Below are 24,977 nucleotides of genomic sequence, written 5' to 3' on the forward strand. Positions count from 1 at the left end.
GCCCTCCCCTCGCGCGCCCCCCCCCTCTCTCTCTCAGCTCCTTTAAAGAAAATAATTTTGCTCTGTTCGTTTCAGGGCCCACCCCCGACAGGTGCTCAGGGTCCCTCCCCAAGGGCATCAGGGATGAGGGGACCCTCCTGGATGGCAGGGATGGAACCCGAGTGGGCCCCGAGCAAGGCAAACGTTCCCCTTGCGCGCTCTGCACCACCGCTCGGGTCCTTAACTTAATTTTAATTTTTTTTGGGGGGGGGGTCACACCCGGCGATGCTCAGGGGTTCCTCTTGGCTCATGCACTCAGGAATTACTCCTGGCGGTGCTCGGGTCGGCCGCGCGTGCAAGGCAAACGCCCTCCCCGCTGCGCTCTTCCTCCAGCCTCCTATTTTAATGTTTTTAATTCCCAAAAAAAAAAGTTCGGGGGTGTTTGGGGCCACCCCCAGCGGTGCTCAGGGCCGGCTGGGAAAACCCCTCAATTTATTAAAACCGCTTTTCCTTCCCCGCCTGGAGCGCGCGGACCGCGCTCCCCGTGCGCCTCGCCCCCCATCCCCATCCCCACCCCCGGCCCCGTGCCTCAGTTTCCTCCTCTGCTCTGGGGTCCGATCGCAGCCGGGGCGCACCTGCCCGGGGCCAGCTCCGCATCCCGGCGGCCCGTAGGCGGGCGCGGCCGGGGCGGGTCCCCCGCGCGTCCCCGGGGGAGGAGGAGGAAGGCGGCGGCGGCGGCGGCGGCGGCGGCGCTGGAGCGCGCGGGTCCGACGTGTGCGCCTTCCCGGGCCCCGCGCGTCGGGGGGTGGGGGGGTGGGGAGCCGGGCCAGCCCCGGGGGCCGCGGCGGGGGGGGGGACGATGCCGCCGGGCGCCCCGTGACTGGACCATGGCCCGCTCGCTGGCCTGGCGCTGCTGCCCCTGGTGCCTGACGGACGACGAGAAGGCGGCGGCGCGCCTGGACCAGGAGATCAGCCGGCAGCTGCTGGAGCAGAAGCGACGCGAGCGAGGCGAGCTCAAGCTCCTGCTGCTGGGTGAGTGGAGGGGGGTCGCGCGCCTGCACCCCCTCCCCGGCCCGCGGGACCCCCGTCCGTCCAAAGCGGAGCGAGGACGGGCGGGTTCGCAGGGGCGCGGGGAGTTGGCCCGCTCCCCCTCCCGGCCCCGAGCGCCCAGCCCGCCCGGCCCAGCCCGCCCGACCGGCTCCCCGCCGGGCGTCAGGGGAAAGGAATGAGGCGCGGGGCGCGCCCGCCTCCCCGCCTGCCGCTCCCCGCCGGGGTACGAGGGTCCCGCGCCCCGCTCCCTGCCTCTCCCCTTCCGCCCCCTCCAGCTGGACGAGGGAGGATTTTTTTTTTTTGCTTTTTTATTTGGGGTCACATCCAGCGATGCACAGGGGTTACTCCTGGCTCTGCACTCAGGAATTACTCCTGGCGGTGCTCGGGGGCAATGGGATGCTGGCAATCGAACCCGGGTCCGCCGCGTGCAAGGTAAATGCCCTACCCGCTGTACTGTCGCTCCAGCCCCTTTTTTTGCTTTTTTATGGGGTCACACTCAGCGATGCACAGGGGTTCCTCCTGGCTCATGCACTCAGGAATTACTCCTGGCGGTGCTCAGGGGACCCTATGGAATGCTGGGGATTGAACCCGGGTCGGCCGCGTGCAAGGCAAACACCCTACACACTGTACGATTGCTCCGACGCCAAGAAAGCGTTTTAAATACAAAAAAAGGTGGTCTCCGATAGGACAGCAGGGAGAGCATTTGCCAAGCCCACAGCCAACCCAGGTTCAATCCCCAGGACTCTAGAAGGTCTCCTGAGCTCTGCTAGGCGTGAGCCAGGAGTCAGCCCAAAACAAAATAAAAATGGGGAAAAAGAGAGGGTCTAGAGTGATCGTACACTGAGGAGGGCGTTTGCTTTGCATGTGACCAACCTGGTTTCAATCCCCAGCATCCTACAGGGTCTTCAGAGGCCCTCCAGGAGTGAGCCTTGGCACTGAGCCAGGAATGAGGCCTGAGCACTGAGCCAGGAGTCAGCCCTGAGCACTTGTCAGGTGTGTTTCCCAAAATAGAATAACATCAAAATAGAATAACATAAAGGGTTGCAGCTGTGGAATTCTTCCCGACAATGGGCCAAGAAGGATCCACGCACATTGCCTCCACCTTCAGGGTGGACACCAGGATTTGTTTTCATGCAACAGTAGAGGAAATCAATCAAACTGTTGTCTGACATCAGCATGAGCTGGTTCTGGGACCATAAGGCAGTGGGGAGGGCGTTTACCTTGCACACCCTTCAACCTGGGCTCGATCCCTGGCACCCAGTAGGTGCCGACAGCGAGCCTCTCCAGCAGTGATCCCTGAAAACAGAACCAGGAGTCAGCCCTGAGTATCGCCAGGTGTGAACGAAAAAAAAAATTAGAAGGTTCCTGGCATGTGCCTCAGTTTCCCCCATGGAGCGTGCTCTCCAGCTTCGTACATCCTTAGAAAAAGCATCACAGGGGCGGGAGCGATAGCACAGCGGGGAGGCCGTTTGCCTTGTAAGCGGCTGACCCGGGTTCGAGTCCCAGCATCCCATAGGGTCCCCTGAGCACCACCAGGAGTGATTCCTGAGTGCAGAGCCAGGAGTAACCCCTGTGCATGGCCGGGTGTGACCCCCCCCCCCCCAAAAAAGAAAGCCGAGCAGTGATCTGTGCCCCTTCGCGTCTCCTTCCCCCCCCCCCCCACCTCTCCTGCTCCCCACCCCCAGCTGCTATCCTTGGGAGTACAGCGGGATGGGCAGGGTCGGGGACTCCAGGGGGCCCCTGGTGGGGCATGCAGGCCGAACCCCCTTTCTCCCCGCCCCCCACAGCCTCCCCTCCTCCCCTCCCATTTCTTCTTTCGAAGCCGCCTCGGGACGGACCTTCCCGTTTTTTCGTGTTCCAGTTCCTTCTGGCCCCTGAACCCTCGTGTCCCTGGGAGGGAGCCTCGCCCCGGGCCGCGGAAAGTTCTGCAGGGGGGAGGGGCAGGCTGTCTTCTGACCGCGGCCACTAGGGGGCGCTCGTGAGCTCGGAGCCAGCCTCCCCCAGGTCACCCCCACCCCGCCCCCTATTCCCCTACAGGCCCACCTGGGGGCTGGGCACAAAGTCCCTAGTGGCCAGGCCCTGAGCACCTCCCTCCTCTCCCCGTCCATCCTTTGCAGCAGCTCTTAAAGGCCTCCCTTTCACACTACTGCTACCCCAGGGCCTTTGCACGGCCTTCCCCTGCCCCCATATGTCGCTTCTCCTCATCCTGGCATCAGAGGTGCCTTCCCAGCCAACCCAAGGCTTCCATCACACAACCGTGAGCTACAGTCCTCTCCTGAACACGTTTCTATTTCCTTCCTGAAAATGTCTCTGGCGTGCTGGAGCGATAGTCCAGTGGGGCGGGCATTTGCCTTGCACACTGACGACCCGGGTTCGATCCCCGGCATCCCATAGAGGTCCCCTGAGCACCACCAGGAGTCATTCTGAGCACAGAGCAGGAGAGGAGGAGGAGAGGAGTAGGAGAAGGAGGAGTAGGAGAAGGAGGAGGATGAGAAGGAGGAGGAGGAGGAGGAGAAGGAAAAGGAGAAGAAGGAGAAGAAGAAATAATTTTAAAAAATGACTCTACCAGGGAGGAGAAGGTGGAGGAGGAGGAGGAGGAGAGGAGGTGGAGGAGGAGGAGGAAGAGGAGGAGGAGGAGGAGGAGGAGGAGGAGGTAGAGGAGGAGGAGAAGAAGAAGGAGAAGAATGAGAAGAAGGAGAAGAAGAAGAAGGAGAAGGAGAAGAAGAAGAAATAATTTTAAAAAATGACTCTACCAGGGAGGAGAAGGTGGAGGAGGTGGAGGAGGAGGTGGAGGAGGAGGAGGAGGAGGAGGAGGAGGAGGAGGAGGAGAAGGAGGAGAAGAAGAAGAAGAAGAAGAAGAAGAAGAAGAAGAAGAAGAAGAAGAAGAAGAAGAAGAAGAAGGAGAAGAAGAAGAATGAGAAGAAGGAGAAGGAGAAGGAAGAGAAGAAGAAGCCAAGAAAATGACTCTAGCAGGGTCAAGTTTTCTCTGCCTGAGATTACTTATGTGTTGGTTTGCGGGCCAGAGCCGCACTCGCCGGTGCTCAGGGCTTACTCCCGGCGGTCCCAGGGATGCCCAGGATGGAACCTGCTTATAGGAGCAGACAATAGAACAGTCAGCGCCATAAGTAGACCAGACCCAGGGACCGTCTGCTAGCTCTTCCGTGCCTTCCCTTGGAACCCACCCCCCTCCCCAGCCGTTTTCTCCCAAAAAAGCCAGCCAGACAGCAAAGACTGTTGGCTTTTGCCGACAGCTTCCTCTGCCCTGGAAGTCGTAGGGTGAGGTGGGGCTGGGGGCATGCCTTGCCTCAGCAAGAACTGAACCAGTGGGTCCCCAGTTTTGTTGAACTGGGTCAGCTTCTGAGAGTAAGCAAAGAGTCTTCTCCCTCTCTCTTTTATTTGGGGCGGAGGGAGGAGTGGTCACTCCTGATTCTGTGCTCAGGGACCACTCCTGGGGTACCATATGTGGTGCTGGGGAGTCCAAACCAGGTTTACCACATGCAAGGCAAATGCATTCATCCTCTGTCCACCAGAGAACCTTTTTTTTAGTTTTTTGTTTTTCTTTTTGGGCCACACCCGGTGATGCACAGGGGTTACTCCTGGCTTTGCATTCAGGAATTACTCCTGGCAGTGCTCGGGGGATCCTATGGGATGCTGGGAATCGAACCTGGGTCAGCCACATATAAGGCAAACACCCTACCTGCTGTGCTATCACTCCAGCCCCCACCAGAAAACTTTTTATGTGGTGGTGGTGGGGGACACCTGGCTGTACTCAGGGCTGACTCCTAGCTCTGTGCTCAGGAATTACTCCAGGTGGCATTCAGAGGGCCATATGGAATGCCGGGGATTGAACCTGGGTGGGCTGCACCCTACTTGCTGTACTATCACTCCGACCTCAAGGGACGTTTTTTTTTGGGTCACACCCGGCAATGCACAGGGGTTACTCCTGGCTCTGCACTCAGGAGTTACTCCTGGTGGTGCTTGGGGGACCCTATGGGATGCTGGGAATCAAACCCGGGTCAGCCGCGTGCAAGGCAAACGCTCTACCTGTGGTGCTATCTCTCCAGCCCCTCAAGGGACTTTTGAATCCACTCAGCCCTGTAAACAAGGCCAACACCATCAGCAGGAACCATGTGAGAAGTAAATGGGAAATCATGGGGCCGGAGCCACGGCACATGGGGGAGGGCGCGCACCTCACACGCAGCCGACCCGGTTTCGATTCCTGAGTGCAGAGTAACCCCTGAGCATTGCCCGGGGGTGGGTGTCCCCCAAATGAAAAATAAGTGCATCAGGGCTGGAGAGATAATCCAGTGAGTACAATGCTTGCCTCACAGGAGTCAGCCTTGAGCATCGCCAGGTGTGTGGTCCAAAACACAAAACAAGGGCCAGAGTGATAGCACAGCAGGGCGGGCATTTGCCTTGTACGTGACCGACCCGGGTTCGATTCCCAGCATCCCATATAGGGTCCCCCGAGCACCGCCAGGAGTAATTCCTGAGTGCAGAGCTGGGAGTAACCCCTGTCCTGTGCATCGCTGGGTGTGACCCAAAAAACAAAACAACCCCCCCAAAAAAACCCACAAAACATAAGTATAAATAAATGCAACAATAGGAAATGAGACAAGGCATGTGAATGGGTTTAAGATCATTTTCGATCATTGTATAACTGAAACCCAAGCACAAAAATTTGTAAATCTACAACTGTACCTCATGGTGTTTCACTAATAAAAAAAAATAAAGACCCTCTCCCCGGCCCCCCCAACCCTTCACACGTGTGGGTGTAAGTCCCCGCCCTGGGTCCCAGCATTGGGGCTGAACTGTGTGTGTCTGTCCCCAGGCCCGGGCGAGAGCGGGAAGAGCACTTTCATCAAACAGATGCGGATCATCCACGGCGCCGGCTACTCAGAGGAGGACCGCCGGGGCTTCCGGCCGCTGGTCTACCAGAACATCTTCGTGTGCATGCAGGCCCTGCTCGAGGCCCGGGAGCGGCTGTGCATCCCCTTCAGTCGGCTGCAGAGTGAGGTGAGGGTCCTGCGCAGTCCTGGGGGATCTCGATGGAGCAGTGGTATCAAGACGCACGTGGTGATGTGCTGGGCGCAGGCAGGCATGACCGTGGACGTGTGTGTGCTTCTAGAAGTGGGGAGGGAAGTAAGTCACAGTGTAATGGGCCTCAGGCACCTCTAGACAGTTCAGCCACAGCCTACATGCCCGCAGGAGGCACGGGGCTGCTGTGGTGGCACTGCCCTCCTCAAGCCACGAAGAGGCTGCAGTGGCTCCGCCCTTGTCAATCAACTCCCACATCTGCGATCTCAGCCTTCCTAGCCAAGGGCGACTCTGTGGGGCACTACTCCACCCACGAGGACCGATGCAGCTTTTCATGTATTTGTGTCATGTAAGAAATCCGGAAATCCTGAAATGGCCATTAGGAATTTTTTTTTTTTTGGCTTTATGGGTCACACCCGGAGATGCTCAGGGGTTCCTCCTGGATCTGCATTCAGGAATCACTCCTGGAGGTGCTTGCCCACTGTGGGATGCTGGAGATCGAACCTGGGTCAGCTGCATGCAAGGCAAACGCGCTAGCTATTGTACTATCACTCCCACCTGAGAATCCTTTTTTTTTTTTCTTTTTGGGTCACACCCGGTGACACATAGGGGTTACTTCTGGCTCTGCACTCAGGAATCACCCCTGGTGGTGCTCAGGGACCCTATGGGATGCTGGGAATCGAACCCGGATTGGCCACATGCAAGGCCAGTGCCCTACCTGCTGCACTATCACTCCAGCCCCCAGGAAGGACTTTTTTTTTAGACATTTGACTATTTTATTTATTTATTTTTTGCTTTTTGAGGTCACACCTGGCAATGCACAGGGGTTACCCCTGGCTCATGCACTCAGAAGTATTACCCTTGGTGGTGCTCAGGGGACCATATGGGATGCTGGGAATCAAGCCCTGGTTGGCCGCGTGCAAGGCAAAGGCCCTACCCGCAGTGCTATTGCTTCAGCCCCAGGGAATCCTTTAAAAAATTAATAATAATTAAGCCCTTTTCCACAGAAAGTTGGGCTCTCTGTCCAGTGATTCTCAGTCAAGCAGGCAAATGCCATCATGCGAGGGCTGACAGAGCTGGGGGTGACCTGGGACACTTTGGGGGGAGCTTTGGGGTCACAGGCAGCGACGCTCGGGTTGGGGGCAGCAGTGCCAGGGATCCAATCAGGGCCGGCTACATGAAAGGCAAGTGTTCTGTTTGTTCGTTTGTTTGTGCTCAGTTGTGCTCCTTGGTTCTGTGCTCAGGGATCACTACTGGCAGGGCTCAAGGAACCGTATGGGATATCGGGGATCAAACCCGGGTCAGCCGTGTGCAAGGCAAGTGCCCTCCCCACTAAACAATCACTCCAGACCCGGATTTAAAATTTCTTTTTCTTTTTTTCTTTTTTGGGTCACACCCGGTGATGCTCAAGGCTCCCCCTGAATCCCCACTCAGGAATTACTACTCCTGCAGATGCTTGGAGGAACTATATGGGATGCTTGTGATCAAAGTCAGGGTCAGCCGCTTGCAAGGCAAGCATCCTGCCAGCTGTACTGTCTCTTGGCCCCTTAAAATTTCTTAAACTCACTGGGAGCAGCCCTGAGCACAGAGCCAGGAACTCCCTGAGCACTGCCTGGCATGGCCCCAAAACAAACAGAAAACTGATGGACTGGAGAGATAGTCCAGTGGGAAGGGCATTTGCCTTGCATGCGGCTGACCCGGGTTCGATCCCCAGCATCCCATAGGGTCTCCCAAGCACCGCCAGGGGTAATTCCTGAGTGCAGAGCCAGGAGTAACCCCTGAGCATTTCTGGGTGTGACCCAAAAAACTAACAATAAAATAAAATTAAAATTAAAGAAACAGAAAGTTGGTCAAAGCCCACTAATTAGGCTAGCAACGAACACAGGTGCAGTGTGCTTTCTTTTTGAATGAAGGGCCTCATTAAAATTGCCTGCCCATACTGCTATCCCATACTTCATTGCTAAGCAACGCCGGATTTTCTGCATAGAACATTCCATCCCTGGACAGTGACAGCGTAATGAACTCTCCCAGATGCTGCTGTCTTTTTTGTTTTGTTTTGTTTTTGTTTTGGGGTCACACCTGGCGATTCAGGGGTTACTCCTGAATCTGCACTCAGGAATTACTCCTGGCGGTGCTCGGGGGACCCTGTGAGATGCTGGGAATCGAACCCGGGTCAGCCGCGTGCAAGGCAAATGCCCTCCCCACTGTGCTATTGCTCCAGCCCCGATGCTGCGTTTTTTCCTGTCTTATTTCAATGGCCGGCGATCACCACAGAGTGCTCATTAGAACTGGAAATTTCTGGGGCCATAGCAATGACGCAGGGTGGGAGGGCGCTTGCCTTGCATGCAGATGAGCTAGGGTTGATACCTGACATGCCGTAGGGTCCCCCAAATCCGCCAGAAGTGATCCCTGAGTGCAGAGCCAGGAGTCAGCGCTGAGCAGTGAGCAACAGGTGTGGTCCCCGGAATAAACAAACAAACAAAAAAAAAAGAGGAAGGAAAAGAAGAAGAATGTTGGCTTGTTTTGCTCACCTGTGTGTGTGTTGTTTGGCTTTTGTGTAGGGGCCACAGCCAGAGCTGTCTGATCTCAGGAGATCACTCCTGGCCTGGCGGTGCTGGGGTTGGGGGGAACCCGGTGTGACTCAGGACTCACACCTGGGCCACTCCCCTGCAGATCTGCCCCCAGCACCTTGCACTCTCTCCTGGGTCCAGGGTGCATTTATTTTTTCAAACTTGGGATCATATTTTTGTGCTTTTCAAAAAATTTCATGTTTTGAAATTCCTTTTGAAATACAAAGGCAGCTTCTCACAGAGTGAGGGCCGGACTCCCAAGCAGGCGGATAGCACAGAGCCGCCTTCTGTGGACATTGTCCCCCTGGGGGCCGTCAGCTGAGTCTGCGAGGGTCTCTGTCCCATCACCTGATAGTACAGGGCGCCCATGAGCGCAAGCGGGCATGGCTGGGCCACAAACCCAAAGACTATGTTTACTCGTCTCCGAGTACCTCCGGGTGAAGAGTTAACCTCCAAAAGGGCTGACTCCCAGCCCTGTGCTCAGGGATGACTCCCAACCCTGTGCTCAGAGCTGACTCCCGGCTCTGTGCTCAGGACTCATACCTGATGATGCTCAAGAGACCCCATGGGATGCCAGGGATCGAATCTGGGTCACTCGCGTGCAAAACAAACACCCTGCCCTCTGTGCTATCTCTCTAACCCCTTGGGGCCACTTTCTTCCTGCTGCATTCCTCCCACCCCGCTTACTTGCCCCATGGAGAAGCGTTAGTGCTGGTCTAGCTTGGTGCAGGGGCCGGGGTAACAGGTCTGGGACCCCGGAACTTTTTTTTTTTTGGTGGGGGAGGACACAATTAGCAGTGCTCAGGGGTTACTTCTGGCTGACTCTCGGGGCCATATGGAGTGCTGGGAATCAAACCCAGGTCAGTCATGTGCAAAGCCAGTGCCCTCCCCACTGAGCTATGGTTCCAGCGCCCCCATGGGTATTTGTTGAGTGCAGGGATTGAATTCAGGATCCCTCATGAGTCCTACCACTGCAGCCCCAGAGCTTACCCACACCTCTTTTTTTTTTTTTTTGGTCACACCTGGCATTGCACAGGGGTTACCCCTGGCTCTGCATTCAGGAATTACTCCTGACAGTGCTTGGGGCACCTTGTGGGATGCTGGGAATTGAACCCGGGTGGGCCGTGTGCAAGGCAAACGCCCTCCCCTCTGTGCTATCGCTCCAGCCCTCACCCAACCTCTTGCCAACAGTCAGTGGCATCGGGCCCCAGCACGTTATACAGCGGGGGGAGGGGGGCGTGGGGGGAGCGCTGGCCTGGGACTCGACTGATCCGGGTTCCATCCCTGGACCTTTAGGGTCCCCTGAGCATCCCCAAGAGTGATCCTTGAGCAGAGCCAGAGTCAGCCCCAAACATCACCAGGGCCAGGTGTGGGCGTCACCCCCCCAAAAAAGTCAGTGGTGTTGGAGGGATTGGGGGCCGGATTTTCAGGAGTGCAGATACTCCTCACACTCCCCTGGTACACGTGAGCACGCACACTCATGGCCCACGTGGGCTTCATGGGCATGCTCACGCAAACGCTCACAAGCACATGGGCGGTTCCTGGGGCACTCAGCGGCCCGCGTGGAGCATGGCACACGCCCAAGTGTGTGTACTCTGTGTGTGCGCATGGGCACAGGTGTGCATGCCTGAGTACAGCGCTGCCTGCACATGCGTGCTGACATGTGAGTGAACTCTTCTGTGCACACACACACAGACACACACACACACAGAGCGCCACCTGCTGTGTGGATACACCCCCACCCGTGAATAGACACTGTCCCCCAGAAGCCCAGACTCTTGGTATGTGGAAACCCACAATTCACGCGCAAACCCACACTTCACGCGCAAACTCAGTTCACACACAAACCCGCAATTCATGCACAAACCCACAATTCACGCACAACTCACAATTCACGTGCACGGTCAATTCACACACAAAGCCACAATTCACACACAAACCCACAACTGGTACGCAAACCCATAACTCACTCACACGGACCAGCACGCCCGTGGACCGAGGCAGAGGGGCACACACACTCCCCCCCGTGCCCGCGTGCGGGGCGTATGCACACCGATCCACAACCGTGGGCGCGGCTGGCATCGGACCTGCCCGGTGCCCTCTGCAGCCCCCGCTGTGGCTGAGCACAGCGGACAGAGCCCCCTCCGCGGCTGCTCTGACCCCGCCCCCCACCCCCGCAGCGCCACGCCAGCCTCGTCATGAGCCAGGACCCCTACAAGGTGACCAGCTTCGAGAGGCGCTTCGCCGTGGCCATGCAGTACCTGTGGAGGGACGCGGGTGTCCGTGCCTGCTATGAGCGCCGGCGGGAGTTCCATCTGCTGGACTCGGCTATATAGTGAGTCTGGGCTTTACCGGCCACGGGGAAGGGGCCTGTCCCCAGGCCAGCCACCAGTCCGGGGGAGGGATGTGCACAGGAGGGCCTGGACTGGCCATGGGGTGGCCACCGGCGGTGGGAGGGAGGGTGTTGCTCTCGGTGCCATTGATTCCAGGGAACTGTGTCCCTGGTGGTCCCTGGTGGACAGACAGTGGATGGTGATGCCCAGCCCTGGTGAGGCTGCCCCTGAGGATCCACTGCTGCTCCCAGCTCCCAGGATGCTCTCAAAGCAGTGCTCCTGGATCCTTGTTGCCCCTCCTCACCCCCGCCAGAGGGCTCTCTCTCCCTGGGGAGGGGCTCTGGGCAGCAAGGACAGGTCTCAGGACTCTACTCCACAGCTATCTGTCACACCTGGACCGCATCTCTGAGGAGAGCTATGTCCCTACCGCACAGGACGTGCTCCGAAGTCGCATGCCCACCACTGGCATCAATGAATACTGCTTCTCCGTGCAGAAAACCAACCTCCGGTGAGCACATGGTCTGGGAACGGGGAGGGGTAGAGGAAGCAGGGGCCCTCGGGGCTGCTGGAAGAGGAGGTGTTTTCTTGGAAGAGGGGGCGTTGGGTTTAGGGTATTGCGGGATGAATAGGAGTTTGCCGTGGGCAGTCTTTGAGGGATGTTTGGGAAGGAGCGAGACAGACCTCTGCCTCAGGGCCTGCAAGCTCAGAGTGGACCCTGCAGAGATGATGAGAGGGAGCCGTGGGTCAGGCAGGAGGGGTTGGTCAGAGCCAGCGAGGTGGACACGGGGCTGGAAATGAGTGAGTGCTACAAGAATGGTTTTGGATGTAGAATGGGCAGGAGCCAGAGAAGTGTGTGAATTAGAACAGAGTCAAAAAGGACAATGGGAAGGCTGAGTGCTCAGACAGCAGACAGGGCACTTGCCTGGCACGGAGCTGACCTGGGTTTGATCCCCGGCATCCCATATAGTCTCCCAAGCTCATCAGGAATAATTCCTGAGTGCAGAGCCAGGAGTAAGCCCTGAGCACTGCTGGGTGTGACCCAAAGATTAAAAAAAATAGCAGCAAGAAATGACAGTGGGGGGCTGGAGCGATAATACAGCAGGTAGGGTATTTGCCTTGCATGCTGGCCAACCCGGGTTCGAGTCCCAGCATCCCATATGGTCCCCTTGAAAACACACTTCTCTTGCTTTTCTGTTTCTTTGCTTTATCCACTCTGGAGAAGCCCAAGTTCTCTCTTGAACACATATTTGCCCTTTCTCTCCTCTCGCATCTCTTTCTCCACTCTTTCTTTCTCCTCCTCTTTCCTTCTCTTTCTCTCTCCCTCCCTTCCTTCCTCCCTTTCTTCCTTCCTCCCTACCTTTCCCTCTCCTTCCTTCCTTCCTTCCTTCCTTCCTTCCTTCCTTCCTTCCTTCCTCCCTACCTCTCCCTCTCCTTCCTTCCTTCCTTCCTTCCTTCCTTCCTTCCTCCCTTCCCTTCCCTTCCCTTCCCTTCCCTTCCCTTCCCTTCCCTTCCCTTCCCTTCCCTTCTTTTTGTTTATTGGTTTTTGGGCTACACCGGGCAGTGCTCAGAACTTACTCCTGGCTCTGCATTTGGGTACACTCCTGGCAGAATCGGAGACTAATGTGAAATGCTGAGATCAAATGTGGACCATATACATGCAAGGCAAATGTCATCACTCCCGTCCCGAGCTCTCACGTCTCTCTAGGCAAGTTTCGCTCAATAAAAACTTGCTTCACAAAACAAGCAAAAAGATTTCCATGGGAAGAGGAACTGAAGAGAGATAGTACAGGGGCTGGAGCAATAGCACAGCGGGTAGGGCGTTTGCCTTGCACGTGGCCGACCCAAGTTCAATCTGATACTGGGTGGAGTTGAACCCAAGCACCGCCAGGAGTAATTCCTGAGTGCAGAGCCAGGAGCAACCCCTAAGCATCGCTGAGTGTAACCCAAAAAAGCAAAAAAAAAGAAAGCGAGAGATAATACAACAGGAAAGGCACTTGCCTTGCACGCAGCTCATCTGGACTGAGTCCCCAGCACCCCATAGGGTCTCACAAGCCCCTCCAGAAGTGAGCATTTTGGATGAGTGGGGTTCTCCTGCAAACAGGGCAGATGGGCGCAGACATCACAGCGGATGCAGGATGGGGAGGTGAGTTCGGGCTGACATCAGCTCTGAGAAGGCTGGTGCCAGACAGGGTGAGTCTGGGCAGCGCCACATGCTGTCAAGGCCGAAGGAAAGAGGAAATACCAGATTAAAGCAACTTTTTTTTTTTCCGTTTTGGGTCATACCCGGCGATGCGCAGGGGTTACTCCTTGCGGTGCTTGGGGGGCCCTATGGGATACTGGGAATCGAACTCTGGTCGGCTGCGTGCAAGGCAAACGCTATGCTATCGCAACAGCCCTAAAACAACTTCTAACTTTGGGAGTTCCAGGGTCACTGGGGAGCTCAGGAAAATCTGTCTGCAGCACTGCGCCTTGAGGCAGAGCTGTGACTGGTTCCTGCCTGGTGCCGGGGGTCGGGCCCCAGTGTTGAATTATCCTTTCACTGGACTCCACCCCGCAAACATGCTTTGAGGCTTGCAGTGACCATCCCAGGAAGGCTCCCGGCTGCTGCGGGATTGTCTCCACCACACGGGAGACCCACCAAATCACAGGCTCTGTTTGGCAGAGTGGAAGGTGGTGAATGTGGGGAAGAGTTGGAAAGATGGGGTGGGGGCTAGGGGAGTGAATAGGTGGGTAAATGCATCGATGAATGGATGGGTGGATGGATGAGTGGGTGTATTTACCTATAGATGGATGGGTGGGTGGTTGGATGGATGGACGGGTAGATAGATGGATGGGTGGATGGATGGGTGGGCTGATGAATGGGCAGGTGTAGTGATGGAGGGATGGATGAGTGGGTGGATGGGTAGATGAGTGGGCGGATGGGTGGGTAGTTGGATGCATGGGTTGGTGAGTGGTTGAATGGTGGGCAGATGGATGGAACAATTACAATGGAGGATGGATGGATAAAGGCCAAGGAGTAAAGATCAAGGTTGAGGAGATCTAAGAGAAGGTTGGTTTGAGTAGATGATGTAGCTGGAAAATTTGAGTTTGCTATTGGCCAAGAAGACCCATCAGTCAGTGGAGTGAGGACTCAGAGGAAACAGTCGGGAGGGTGGGGGGGTGTCACATAATAACCCCCAAGCTGCTTCAGCCTCTGCCCGTCATTCTGCTGGGGACCCAGGGGTAGGACGACCCGACATTTGCCGTCAGCGCAAGGCAGGTCCTTCCCCTCGGAAGTGTCTGGGCTGTTTCCTGCGGCTGCCCGAGTAACGGTAGGTGCTGGTTGGGGAAATGATGTAGCTTCGTTATCAGTGACCCACATTTCTCTAGAAGAGGGAACAGGAAGGCAAGAGGATGCAGCTTTTGTTGTGGTTGTGTCGGGGCAGGGCTGGCCCAACCCTGTGTGACATCTGATATGGGGCAGGGGAAGAACACAGCAAGCTCATTTTTTTTCTTTTTTCTTTTTGCTTTTTGGGTCACAGCTGGCAGTGCTCAGGGGTAATTCCTGGTTCTGCACTCAGGAATCACTCCTGATCACTCCTGGCAGTGCTCGGGGGACCCTATGGGATGCTGGGAATTGAACCCGGGTCGGCCGCGTGCAAGGCAAACGCCCTCCCCGCTGGCTATCGCTCCGGCTCCAATGCAGCACACTCGTTTCAAGAATGGGGGAACAGCTCTTCAAGTCTCCTTCTAGCCACCACTTCTTTACCCAGCCTGCACCAGAGCTGGTTCGGGGCATCACTCCCCAACCCCCTACCTCTACAGGGGGTAGAAATCAGACCCCCCCCCCTCAGGAAACGAAGAGGCAGGAATGCCTTCTCCTCCCAAGCTTCCATGTTCTCATCTGTGCATTGGGCTTTCACATAACACAGAACCCCAAGGACCAGAGGGATAGGGAAGGCATTTGGCTTGGATGTGGCCGACCTGGGTTCAATCCCAGCAACCCAGAGGGTCCCCAGAGCACCACCAGGAATAAGTTCTGAGCACAGAGCTGGGAGTAAGCCCTGAGCATCGCTGGGTACGGCCTCAAAATAAATAAACCAACCAACCAAAAAAAAAAAACCACCAGCACCACGCACGCGGGCTGTACATCTGGCAGCTAGCGCCTGGCTGTCCTGACTATGTGACTGGGGTGGGGGACATGCCCCACGGCAGGGGGTCCCGCTAAGGCCTAATCTCTCAAAGGGGCCGGTTCCCGTAGGATTGTGGATGTGGGAGGCCAGAAGTCGGAGCGCAAGAAGTGGATTCACTGCTTCGAGAATGTAATCGCCCTCATCTACCTGGCGTCGCTGAGTGAGTACGACCAGTGTCTGGAGGAGAATAACCAAGAGGTGAGAAGGCGCCTGGGGCTGCAGGGGTGTTGCGCCCTGTCCTCTCCTGGTCGTCAGGGACACAGTAGCCCATTTCACTGCTGGGGAAAACAGACTTTGTGACATCCTGCATCTCTGCCCTTCATCCTCAGCCTTGAAAGTCCTACTTCACGTTCCAGCTCAGACTATACAAACTGCGTAGCAAGGGATGCTGACCTCTGGTGCGCACGCACACGCACACTTGCACGCAGGGATATGTGCACACGTGGACACCTATAGTCATGCTTCCAGGGACACACACACACACGGACACGTGCACGCATGGGCACCTATACGCACGTTTCCAGGGACACGCATACACACGGACACGCGCATGCGCAGTCACGCACACGCATGATGGCAGGGTTGCGCGTACACACGGACACGCGCACGCGTGGGCGTCTATATGCCTACTTCCAGGGGTACACGTACACGGACACGCGCTCACACAGGCGTGCACACGCATGCTGGCAGGAATGTGCGCACGCTGGCATGCGCGCACACAGACCCATGCACGCATGCACACCTATACGCATGCTTCCAGGGACATGCATACACACGGACACACGCTCACAGAGGCATGCATACGTGCTGGCAGGAATGTGCGCACGCACGGACACGCGCGCACACGGACACACGCATGCATACGCATGCTTGCAGGAACACGCATACATACGCGGACAAGCTCACACACAGGCACGCACACGCAGGCTTGCAGGAATGAGCACACGCACGGAGATGTGCGACATGGACACGTGCGCGCATGCTTGCAGGGACGCGAACGCACACAGGGACACTCATGCTCCAGATTCTCCCTACGCTCGCCCTGGTCTGGCAAATCCTGGCGACCGTCGCCCCGCTGTCGTGCATTTATTTAGAAAGGCCGCCTTCTGGCCACTGAGGTGCTCACTTTTTGGGGTGACGTTTGCTTCCGGACCGTCGGGGCACTGAGAACCAGACAACCTCATTCTGACTCGCAGCGGATAAACCCGCGGTGACCGTCTTGCTGGAACCCGGCCCTGCAAGATGGCCCAGTTTGCCTCTTCCATTTTCTGTTGTAAAAAAAAAAAAATAGGCCACACTCAATGGTGCTGGGGGACCGTGGGGTGCCAGGAAGGGTTCCTGCCGGGGCTTTTGAGTGTGAAGTCTGCAGTTATGTCCCTGGCCTATTTTCTTTTTTCTTTTGGGGTGATGCTTGGGTTAGTCGCGGCTCTGCGCTCAGGAATTACTCCTGGCAGTGCCCAGGGGACCTTATGGGATGCAGGGGGGCGAACCCAGGTCAGCCGCATGCAAGGCAAATGCCCTCCCCGCTGTGCAATCACTCCGGCCCAGATTGGTGTCATTCGGGGAATACTGGGGATCAGACAGATAAAGAGAGGAGCAAAGGGTGAGTAGCACTGTAGCACTGTTCTCCTGTTGTTCGTTGATTTGCTCGAGCGGGCCCAGTAACGTCTCCATTTTGAGACTTGTTGTTACCGTGTTTGGCATATTGAATACCTCACGGGTAACTTGCCAGGCTTTGCCATGCAGGCGAGATACTCTTGGTAGCTTGCTGGGCTCTCTGAGAAGGGCGGAGGAAACGAACCTGGCTTGGCCAGGCTGGCTGCGTGCACGGCAAACGCCCTACCGCTGTGCTATCGCTCCAACCCAAAGGATGAGTAGTTTTGTTTTTTTTTTGTTTGTTTTTGCTTTTCGGATCACACCTGGCATGCTCAGGACTTACTCCTGGCTCTGCACTCAGGAATTACTCCTGGCGGTGCTCAGGGGACCATATGGAATGCTGGGAATCGAACCCGGGCCAGCCGGGTGCAAGGCAAACCCTACACGCTGTGCTATTGCTCCAGCCCCAGGATGAGTAGCTGATGGGACTTTTCAACCCAGAATGTGGGCACCTGACGCGGCTTGCTACCCCGGCGGGGGTCCTGTCCCGCTCTAGCTCTGCTCTCTCTCCCAGAAGCATCTGTCCTAGAGAAAGCCCCGGCACAGAGATGTTTGTCCAGGTCCACTAAGGTCCTTGGACGTGTGACAATGCGGCATCTGACCAAAGAGTGTTGGTCTTCTGCTTCCTGATTACTGGCTCCCAGCAGTAAACAGGTCCGTGGAGGACAGTCAGGGGTCTCCATCTCTCACGCTATAAGCCCCCTCACCCCATGCTTTTTTCTCTCATTTCTGTCTCTTAATCCTCACGAGTGCCTGTTTACCAGTGGACGGACCCAGAAGGGGGTGTTCACTGGAAGGGGATTGTCCAAGTCATGGTCCAGAGGGCTTACGGTGTCAGGAATAACCTGGGTCAACACCCACTTGGTGGTTGGTGACCTCAAGCACTTGGGGCCATAGGGAAGGGGCAGGTGCAGGAGCTAGAATCAGATTTCTGCTGCATACCTGTGTCCTAACCCCTTTACTATCTCATCTCCCAAGACTGTGGTTCCTTTTTTTAAAATTTTTTTTCCCTTTTTGGTCACACCTGGCTCTGCACTCAGGAATGACTACTGGCGATGCTCAGGGGACCACATAGGATGCTGGGAATCAAACCCAGGTCGGCTGTGTGCAAGGCAAATATCCTACCTGCTGTACTATCGGTCCAGCCCTGAGTGTGGTTCCTTAAGAATGAACCGATATTGCTCCAGGGTGGGGCTGGAGCAATATTGCAGCGGGGAGGGTATTTGCCTTGCACGCAGTGACCCGGGTTCCATCCCTGGAACCCCATAGGGTCCCCTAGTATCTCCAGGAGTAATTCCTGAGTGCAGAGCCAGGTGTGACCCCCCAAGAAGCCAAAAAATTCAAAAAGGCACCAATCCTTGGATTGGGGGTCACCCAAGCCGGCACGATCCTTTTAACTTCTGGGCCAATTTCCAGGCAAGGCCACATCCCCAAGTTCCAGGCAGACAAGAATTTGCACGGTGCGGGGTGCAACCAAGAGCTGCAAAACCAGCGAAGTTGCACACAGCCCCCCCACGCCCTACGGGGCAGGAAGGTGGCCGGCTCCCCTGGGTCTCTCCATGGAGCGGGGGCTCCCGTCGGGGGTGGGGGGCGGCCAGCGGGAGCAGTGCCTGTGTCCACCCCCAGAACCGGATGAAAGAGAGCCTGGCCCTCTTCGGCACCATCTTGGAGCTGCCCTGGTTCAAAAGCACGTCGGTCATCCTCTTCCTCAACAAAACCGACATCCTGGAGGAGAAGATCCCCACCTCGCACCTGGCGACCTACTTCCCCAGTTTCCAGGGTGAGTTCTTCGAGAACATTCCAGACCCTTCCAGGCCCCCACCCCCCAGCCACCTGGCCTCAGTGGCTGTCTCCCAGATGGCCCCACCCGCGGTAACTCCAGACCCTCCCACAGCGCAGCCGCCCCGCTTCTCCGTCTCCTGCTATAAATCCAGGCAGCGAGGGCAGAAGGCATTAGACGGAACTCTCGCGAGACTGCCCAAAGACCCTCGCGAGACCAAGATCAGAGGCTCTCGCAAGAACCTCTCATGCACTCTCGCGAGACCCACACTGTAGGCTCTCGCGAGACCCACGTGCAGACGAGCGAGCTCCACTTCTGGACTCTCGGGAGACCCACACCGTAGGATTTCGAGAGCTCCAATAGAGATTCTCGCGAGACCCAAATGGGTCTTCTGAGTGGCCTCCGCTGGGGGCAACTTCTTTCCCGACAGCCGCTGGGCAGTGTCGGCCTGCATTTAGGTGCTTTTCTTTTTGCTTTTTTTTTTCTTTTTTCTTTTTGGGTCACACCTGGCGATGCTCAGGGGTTCCTCCTGGCTCTGCACTCAGGAATCACCCCTGGCTGTGCTCAGGAGACCATATGGGATGCTGGGAATCGAACCCGGGTTGACCACATGCAAGGCAAACGCCCTCCCCGCTGTGCTATTGCTCCAGCGCCTAGGCGCTTTTCTTGTTCTGATAGTTTCTCATCCTGTCTTCTATGCCTAATCAGATGGTCTTTTAAAAACACCAAGGCTGGGGAGATGAGCCCTCAAAGATGAGATACCCCCCCCCCCAGATTCCCCCACCCGAGCGGCCCCTGGGCACCCCTGGGAGCGACTCAAACACAAAGCAAAGGCTCTGGGGACCAGAGAGAGTTCTGGTCCAAGGCACGCGCCGACCTCAGCACCTCTTATTGGTTTCCTGGAGATTCTTCCCCTGCCAGGAGCCCCCCCTGAGCGCAGAGCCTAGAGGAAGCAGCCCTGAAAAGCTCTGGGTGTGTCCCCAAACCCCAATTTTTCCGTGACTGAGGTCGGAGCCGCCTGGTTCCACGTTTGCACGATGGGCTTGTGGCTGGCAGGGCGTGTCGTGGGCAGGCTGATCTCATGCTCGGTGCCTGCAGGCGGGAAAATGTTGCTGGGTCCGGGCCTTCAGTGCACCCCCAGGCGGCAAAGGGGCCCGGGTCCTCTGGCCCCTCTCAGCACTGCCCTGTGTCACTCAATGACTTGTGTTCAGTGAGGGGCGGCATGGGTGACAGTCTCTCCCCAGCTTCTCCCGTCTGGCTGTGCTTGTCTTACTCAAGCCGTCCAGCTGCGTGTCCTGACATGCTCGGCAGCTCGCACCGCCGGGACGCATTTTTCAGCGAGTATCTTAGTCATTCCTGGACACGTGATGATTTGGTCCGGGCGCTGATCCCAGCTAGGTGCCGCAGATCACTCTTGGCGGCGCTCAGCGGACTACGGGGTGCGGGGCTTGAACCTCGGCCCCCGCATCTCAACGCATTGAAGCACCTCTGCGGCCCACGGGCTTGTGTCCCTTATAGAAGGCCTGTCCCGGGCTGGGGTGATAGCACAGCGGGTAGGGCGTTTGCCTTGCACTCGGCCAACGCGGGTTTGATTCCCAGCATTCCATAGGGTCCCCTGAGCACCGCCAGGAGGAATTCCTGAGTGCAGAGCCAGGAGTAACCCCTGAGCATCGCCTGGTGTGACCCAGAAAGCAAAAAAAAAAAAAAAAGAAGAAGGCCTGTCCGGGTTCCAGAGAACCCCGGGGCGGAAAGGAGGCATTTACTACTTCTCCCAGAGGATCCTGGTGAGGGGGAGAGAGACAAGGAAGTGTACCCCCACTCTCCTATTGCCAACCAAGACACCCCCCCCCCCCGGAAAAAAGTTAGGGGTCTGAGTCAGTCCTTTATCATTGATTTTTTTTTTAATTTTTATTAGTGAAACACCATGAGGTACAGTTGTAGATTTACAAATTTTTGTGCTTGGGTTTCAATTCATTGATCATTTTTGTGGGTTCAGAATTTGCGAAGAGTTGAGGGGGGTGGCTTATCATTGATCCCTGATCATCAGGTGGGGTGGTGGATGGAGTAAGATGGCCTCAGGCATCTGTCACCGAAGTGCTCCTAGGCATCCCTCCTCCTCCCCCTCCCTCCTCCCTCTCCCTCCTCCTCCTCCCCCCACTCCCGCTCATCCTCCTGCCCCTCCCCCCTCCTCCATATTCTTCCCCTCCTCCTGCCCCACTTTCTCCTCTCCCTCCTCCCTTCTTTTTGCTCTTCCCTTCTTTACAAATTGTTGGCTTTTTATTCAAGTGCCATGATTTCCAAAGCTATTTACAGTTGAGTTTTAGACACACAATGTTCCAGCACCCATCCACCATCAGTCATTCCCAGGTTCCCTCCCAAGGCCCCACCGCTCACAAATGTTAAAGGTCACTCGAAAGCTGTTTGACCAAGGGAAGAACTTCAGGCATTGAAGCGAAAGGAAACCAGCCTCTGCTACACTGTAGCCCATTCTTTTCTTCTTGTTCTCTGCTGGCATCGTTCTGTCTTGTCTCTCCAAGCTTTATATTTATCTGCACCTCCATCTCCTCTTCTCCTTGACGAGAATCTTTTTATCTCTGCAACAGTTCTAAACAGGAATGTGTCACGTGATCTGAAGGTCTATCTTTCCCATACTAAGTATGCACCCACCTCCCAGGATGCATCTGGCCCCCTCTGCTCCTCCCTCCTCCTCCTCCCCCTTCTCCCACTTCCTCCTCTCCTCCCCATCCTCTTCTACCTTCTCCCCATTGCCTTCCTCCTCCTTGATCCTCTTCCTATCCTCCTCCCTTATCCTCCCCTTCCTCCCCTTCCCTCCCCTTCCCTCTCACCCTCCTGCCTCTAATGTCTTCTTGTAAGGGTGTCTTCCCAAGACTCAGGCTTCTCCCCAGCATGGCTGCCGCAGAGTGGTCAGGCTTCCGGCCACGGGGTGGTGGCTTCTGAACCGACCATAGCCGCTTAATCGATCAAACAAAATCTCCCTTGGTGGGAGGTAAAGAGACTCTGAGTTCTGAGGGCGACTTCCAGGGAGGAGGAAGTGATGGTTCCCCCTTGGCTTTGGTTCCATGAGTCTGGTGACATGTGGTATTCCTCCTGGGAGCTGGAAACAGTAGAGGTTTATTACCTCACCATTATGGAAGCCAGAAATCTAGAGGTTTGTTTTTGTTATTTTTTGAGGGAGTGGAGCACACCCGGCAATGCTCATAGTTAATTTCTCACTTTGGACTTCAGGGATCATCCCTGGCGGGCTCAGGGAACCCTGTGGGGTGCTGGAGATTGAACCTGGCTCAGCCACACATACAGCAAGCACCCCGCCTGCTGTACTGTCTCTTCAGTCCCAAGGAAGCCAGAAATGTAAAATCAAGGCGTTGGGTGCTGGGCTCTTTGCAGAAGATCTAGGGAAATTCTGTTCCTGGCCTCATTGCCGGCTTCTGGAAGAAGCTAGACAGAAATCATTTGAAGAAGTCCAGTGGGGAAGGAGGGTCAACCCAGATACAATCCCAGCATCTGATATGGCCCCGGGGCCTACCAGGAGTGATTTCTGTGTGCAGAGCCGGGAATAACCCAGAACATAGCTGGGTGTGACCCAAATGCAAAACAAAACAAAAACCAAAAATCCTTAGAAATCCTTGACTTCAATGTATTGTTCCAGGATCTGCCTCCCTTTTTATGTGATTTCATGTGACCATCTTCTCTGTCTGGGTGCTCTCTCTCTCTCTCTCTCTCTCTCTCTCTCTCTCCCCCCCCCCCCTTTAAGATTTGTTGGTTTTGGGTGGGCCACATCCAGCAATGCTCAAGGAAAGGATTACGACTGGCTCAGCACACAGGAATTTCTCCTGGAGATGCTCAGGGGACTGCCCCATTTAGAGATGCTGGGGATTGAACCCCCGGGTAAGCTGCATGCAAACGCATCCCCTCCAGATATCTCTTGAATCCAGCTCTGCCCAGGGTTTCAGGGCAGAATCTCATCGGTCCATTCCGGGTCACATGGAAGTTTGTTTTTGAGACGCCCATTGGCTGGTCAGGGTCATATGACCCAGAGAAGTACCAGATGGCGCCATCCAGCGGCCAGCAAGGCACGCGGATCCTGGGGCTTTGGGGTTGCTCTTGGCGGGATGAAGGGGGTTCGCCTGGGCAGGGACGTTTCCCTGCCGCGCTTGGAGCCCTGCATCCTGACTGCCGCCCCCCATGCTCCCCCAGGCCCGAGGCGGGACGTCGAGGCCGCCAAGAGCTTCATCCTGGACATGTACACCCGCATGTACGCGGGCTGCGCAGACGCCGACGGGGACCGGAAGAGCGCGCGCTCCCGTCGCCTCTTCAGCCACTACACGTGCGCCACGGACACACAGAACATCCGCAAGGTCTTCAAGGACGTGCGGGACTCCGTGCTGGCCCGCTATCTGGACGAGATCAACCTGCTCTGACCCGGGACCCCCACCCCATCAATGCGGGACCCACAGGCACAGGCACTGCCCCTTGCTCCTGACCCTGCCTGGTGGCCCTGAGAGCAACCAGGGAGTCCAGGGAGCAGAGGCTTGGTCGCTGCCCTCTGCCTTCTCCACGTCCAGGGTGCTCCGCTCTAGACTCAGTTTCCCTCTCTGTAAAGAGGGTGTGCAGTTCCCCTTCCGGAGGCCAGGATTCAGACTTGAGAAATACATCCTGGGCAGGGTCTGGAGTGATAAAGGAGCGGCCCAGGAGGGAGGCGTGGCCCTTCAGGACCGCGGGCTCGGGAGCCCCCTAGCGGCGCGGAGGCGGCCTGGTTCCCGTCTCCGGTCTGGGCCACACCCACTTCCCTTTTCAGCGGCGGGGAACCGGAAAGACGCTTTCGGCCTTTTCGGCTGTCTAGAGTCTCATGACTCCAGCTTTTTCTTGCCTAAGTCCGCACGAGGGAAATCGAGGATGGGAGCCAGACCGGCGTGTGCGGTCTACAGCCTTCTGGATTTCTTACCTCCTCTTCCCTGCTCCCACTGTGGGCTGGACTTCGAAGATGCAAGTCTGAAGCTCTGTCTCTTTCTGGCCTGGGCGTTTGTTAGGCCCCTGTGTGTGGGTCCCCGCCATCGGGGACGTGGACTTCAACCTGTCGCCTGGGCCCAGGTTGGGGGCACGTTTGTACCCCACCCTGTGGCCACCCCACTTACAAACTGCAATGCCGACCATCCCCAAATTTCCCTACAACCCGAGTTTACAGACGCGGAAACGGATGGAGAAATGAAAGATTTTCCTTGTCTGTTTGTTGGGGGCGGGGGGCACACCTTGGCTTTGCATTCAGGAATCACTCCTGGCAGTGCTTGGGAGCCTATGGGATGCTGGGGATCAAACCTGAATGGATTGTGTGTAAGGCAAGTGCCCTCCCCGCTGTACTATCCCTGGACCCTGAAAAGAAAGCATTTGAGTCTGATACATACCCAAGAGTTGGCAAAGTCAAGAATTCTGTGCACTGAATATGTTTTTTAAAATCCCCCCCCAAATAATGCCTTTTGGTCTGAATTTTGAGGTGCCCCATGTTGGGTGCCAGTTGTCTGAGTCACCATTTCGTGGTGACTGGGGTCCACTGGTTCGTTCAGGGCCAATGATTGTCTCCACGTCCAATGGACAAGTGTACAGATCCACAGGCTGGTAGCCACTGACACTTTATTCAAATCTACCAGCATTATTATATAGAAATCGTGAAGGATTGGGGGGCAGGAATTACACATAGGTGTGGTTGAACATAAAGAAGGAGCAGATGTAAAGCCCCTCCTTCAGGGGGAATTCTAGGAGATCCGCCCAAGGACTGGATTCCATCTAGGGAATTCTAGATTCCCTCTAGGAGATCTCCCCAAGGGCGGGACACCATCGAAGGGCATATTGCTTTCTCCTTTCCTTTACTGGTAATCCGTTTAAATAATCATATTAAATTTACTTCTTAATTTTACTTAAATTTATTATTAAATATTATTTAATAATATTTCTAGTCATTTTGTATGAACACAATAAGAGAGATATGCTTTTATTTGTACCCTGGATTAAACTCAAAAGGCTCTCCTCTGGACTCATCATAAAGGGTGGGTTTTCCTGGGGACATCTCACTATATTTCCCAGAATACAGTCCTCAAGCCAGCTTAGTTTGTCCTAACCCTAATAAGGTCCTTATTCAATTATTTCTTTTTGGGTCATGTCAGAGTTTTTTCCATGACCGTGCTTTTAACTTATGCTTTTTACGGCGCTTAGGCAGTCCCAGGTCAAAGCTAGGGTAGTTTACAGCTTGCCCCAGGTCCATCCAATATCTTGGTGGGAAGTAAGGTACATCTAAGGGCAACTGAGGCTTAATTCAAGTAAATATGTCAGATGCCCAGGAGTAAATATTCAGACTCAGTTAATGCCCATATTACAAAAGCATAGCATT

At 55.9% G+C, this 24,977-nt stretch overlaps 1 protein-coding gene across 1 annotated transcript; it reads left to right on the forward strand.

The window, feature by feature from the left end:
* The first annotated feature begins 837 nt into the window (after positions 1 to 837).
* On the forward strand, positions 838 to 23,021 carry GNA15 (G protein subunit alpha 15). The gene is made up of 7 exons (XM_056113102.1): positions 838 to 1,011; positions 5,861 to 6,045; positions 10,817 to 10,971; positions 11,349 to 11,477; positions 15,210 to 15,339; positions 18,424 to 18,577; positions 22,793 to 23,021. The coding sequence occupies exons 1-7, from the start codon at positions 867 to 869 to the stop codon at positions 23,014 to 23,016; spliced, it is 1,122 nt and encodes a 373-aa protein (XP_055969077.1). The 5' UTR covers positions 838 to 866; the 3' UTR covers positions 23,017 to 23,021.
* The last annotated feature ends 1,956 nt before the right edge of the window (positions 23,022 to 24,977 follow it).

This window comes from Sorex fumeus, unplaced genomic scaffold (genome assembly GCF_029834395.1).
Source record: "Sorex fumeus unplaced genomic scaffold, SorFum_2.1 ptg000019l, whole genome shotgun sequence".
NCBI classification, from domain to species: domain Eukaryota; kingdom Metazoa; phylum Chordata; class Mammalia; order Eulipotyphla; family Soricidae; genus Sorex; species Sorex fumeus.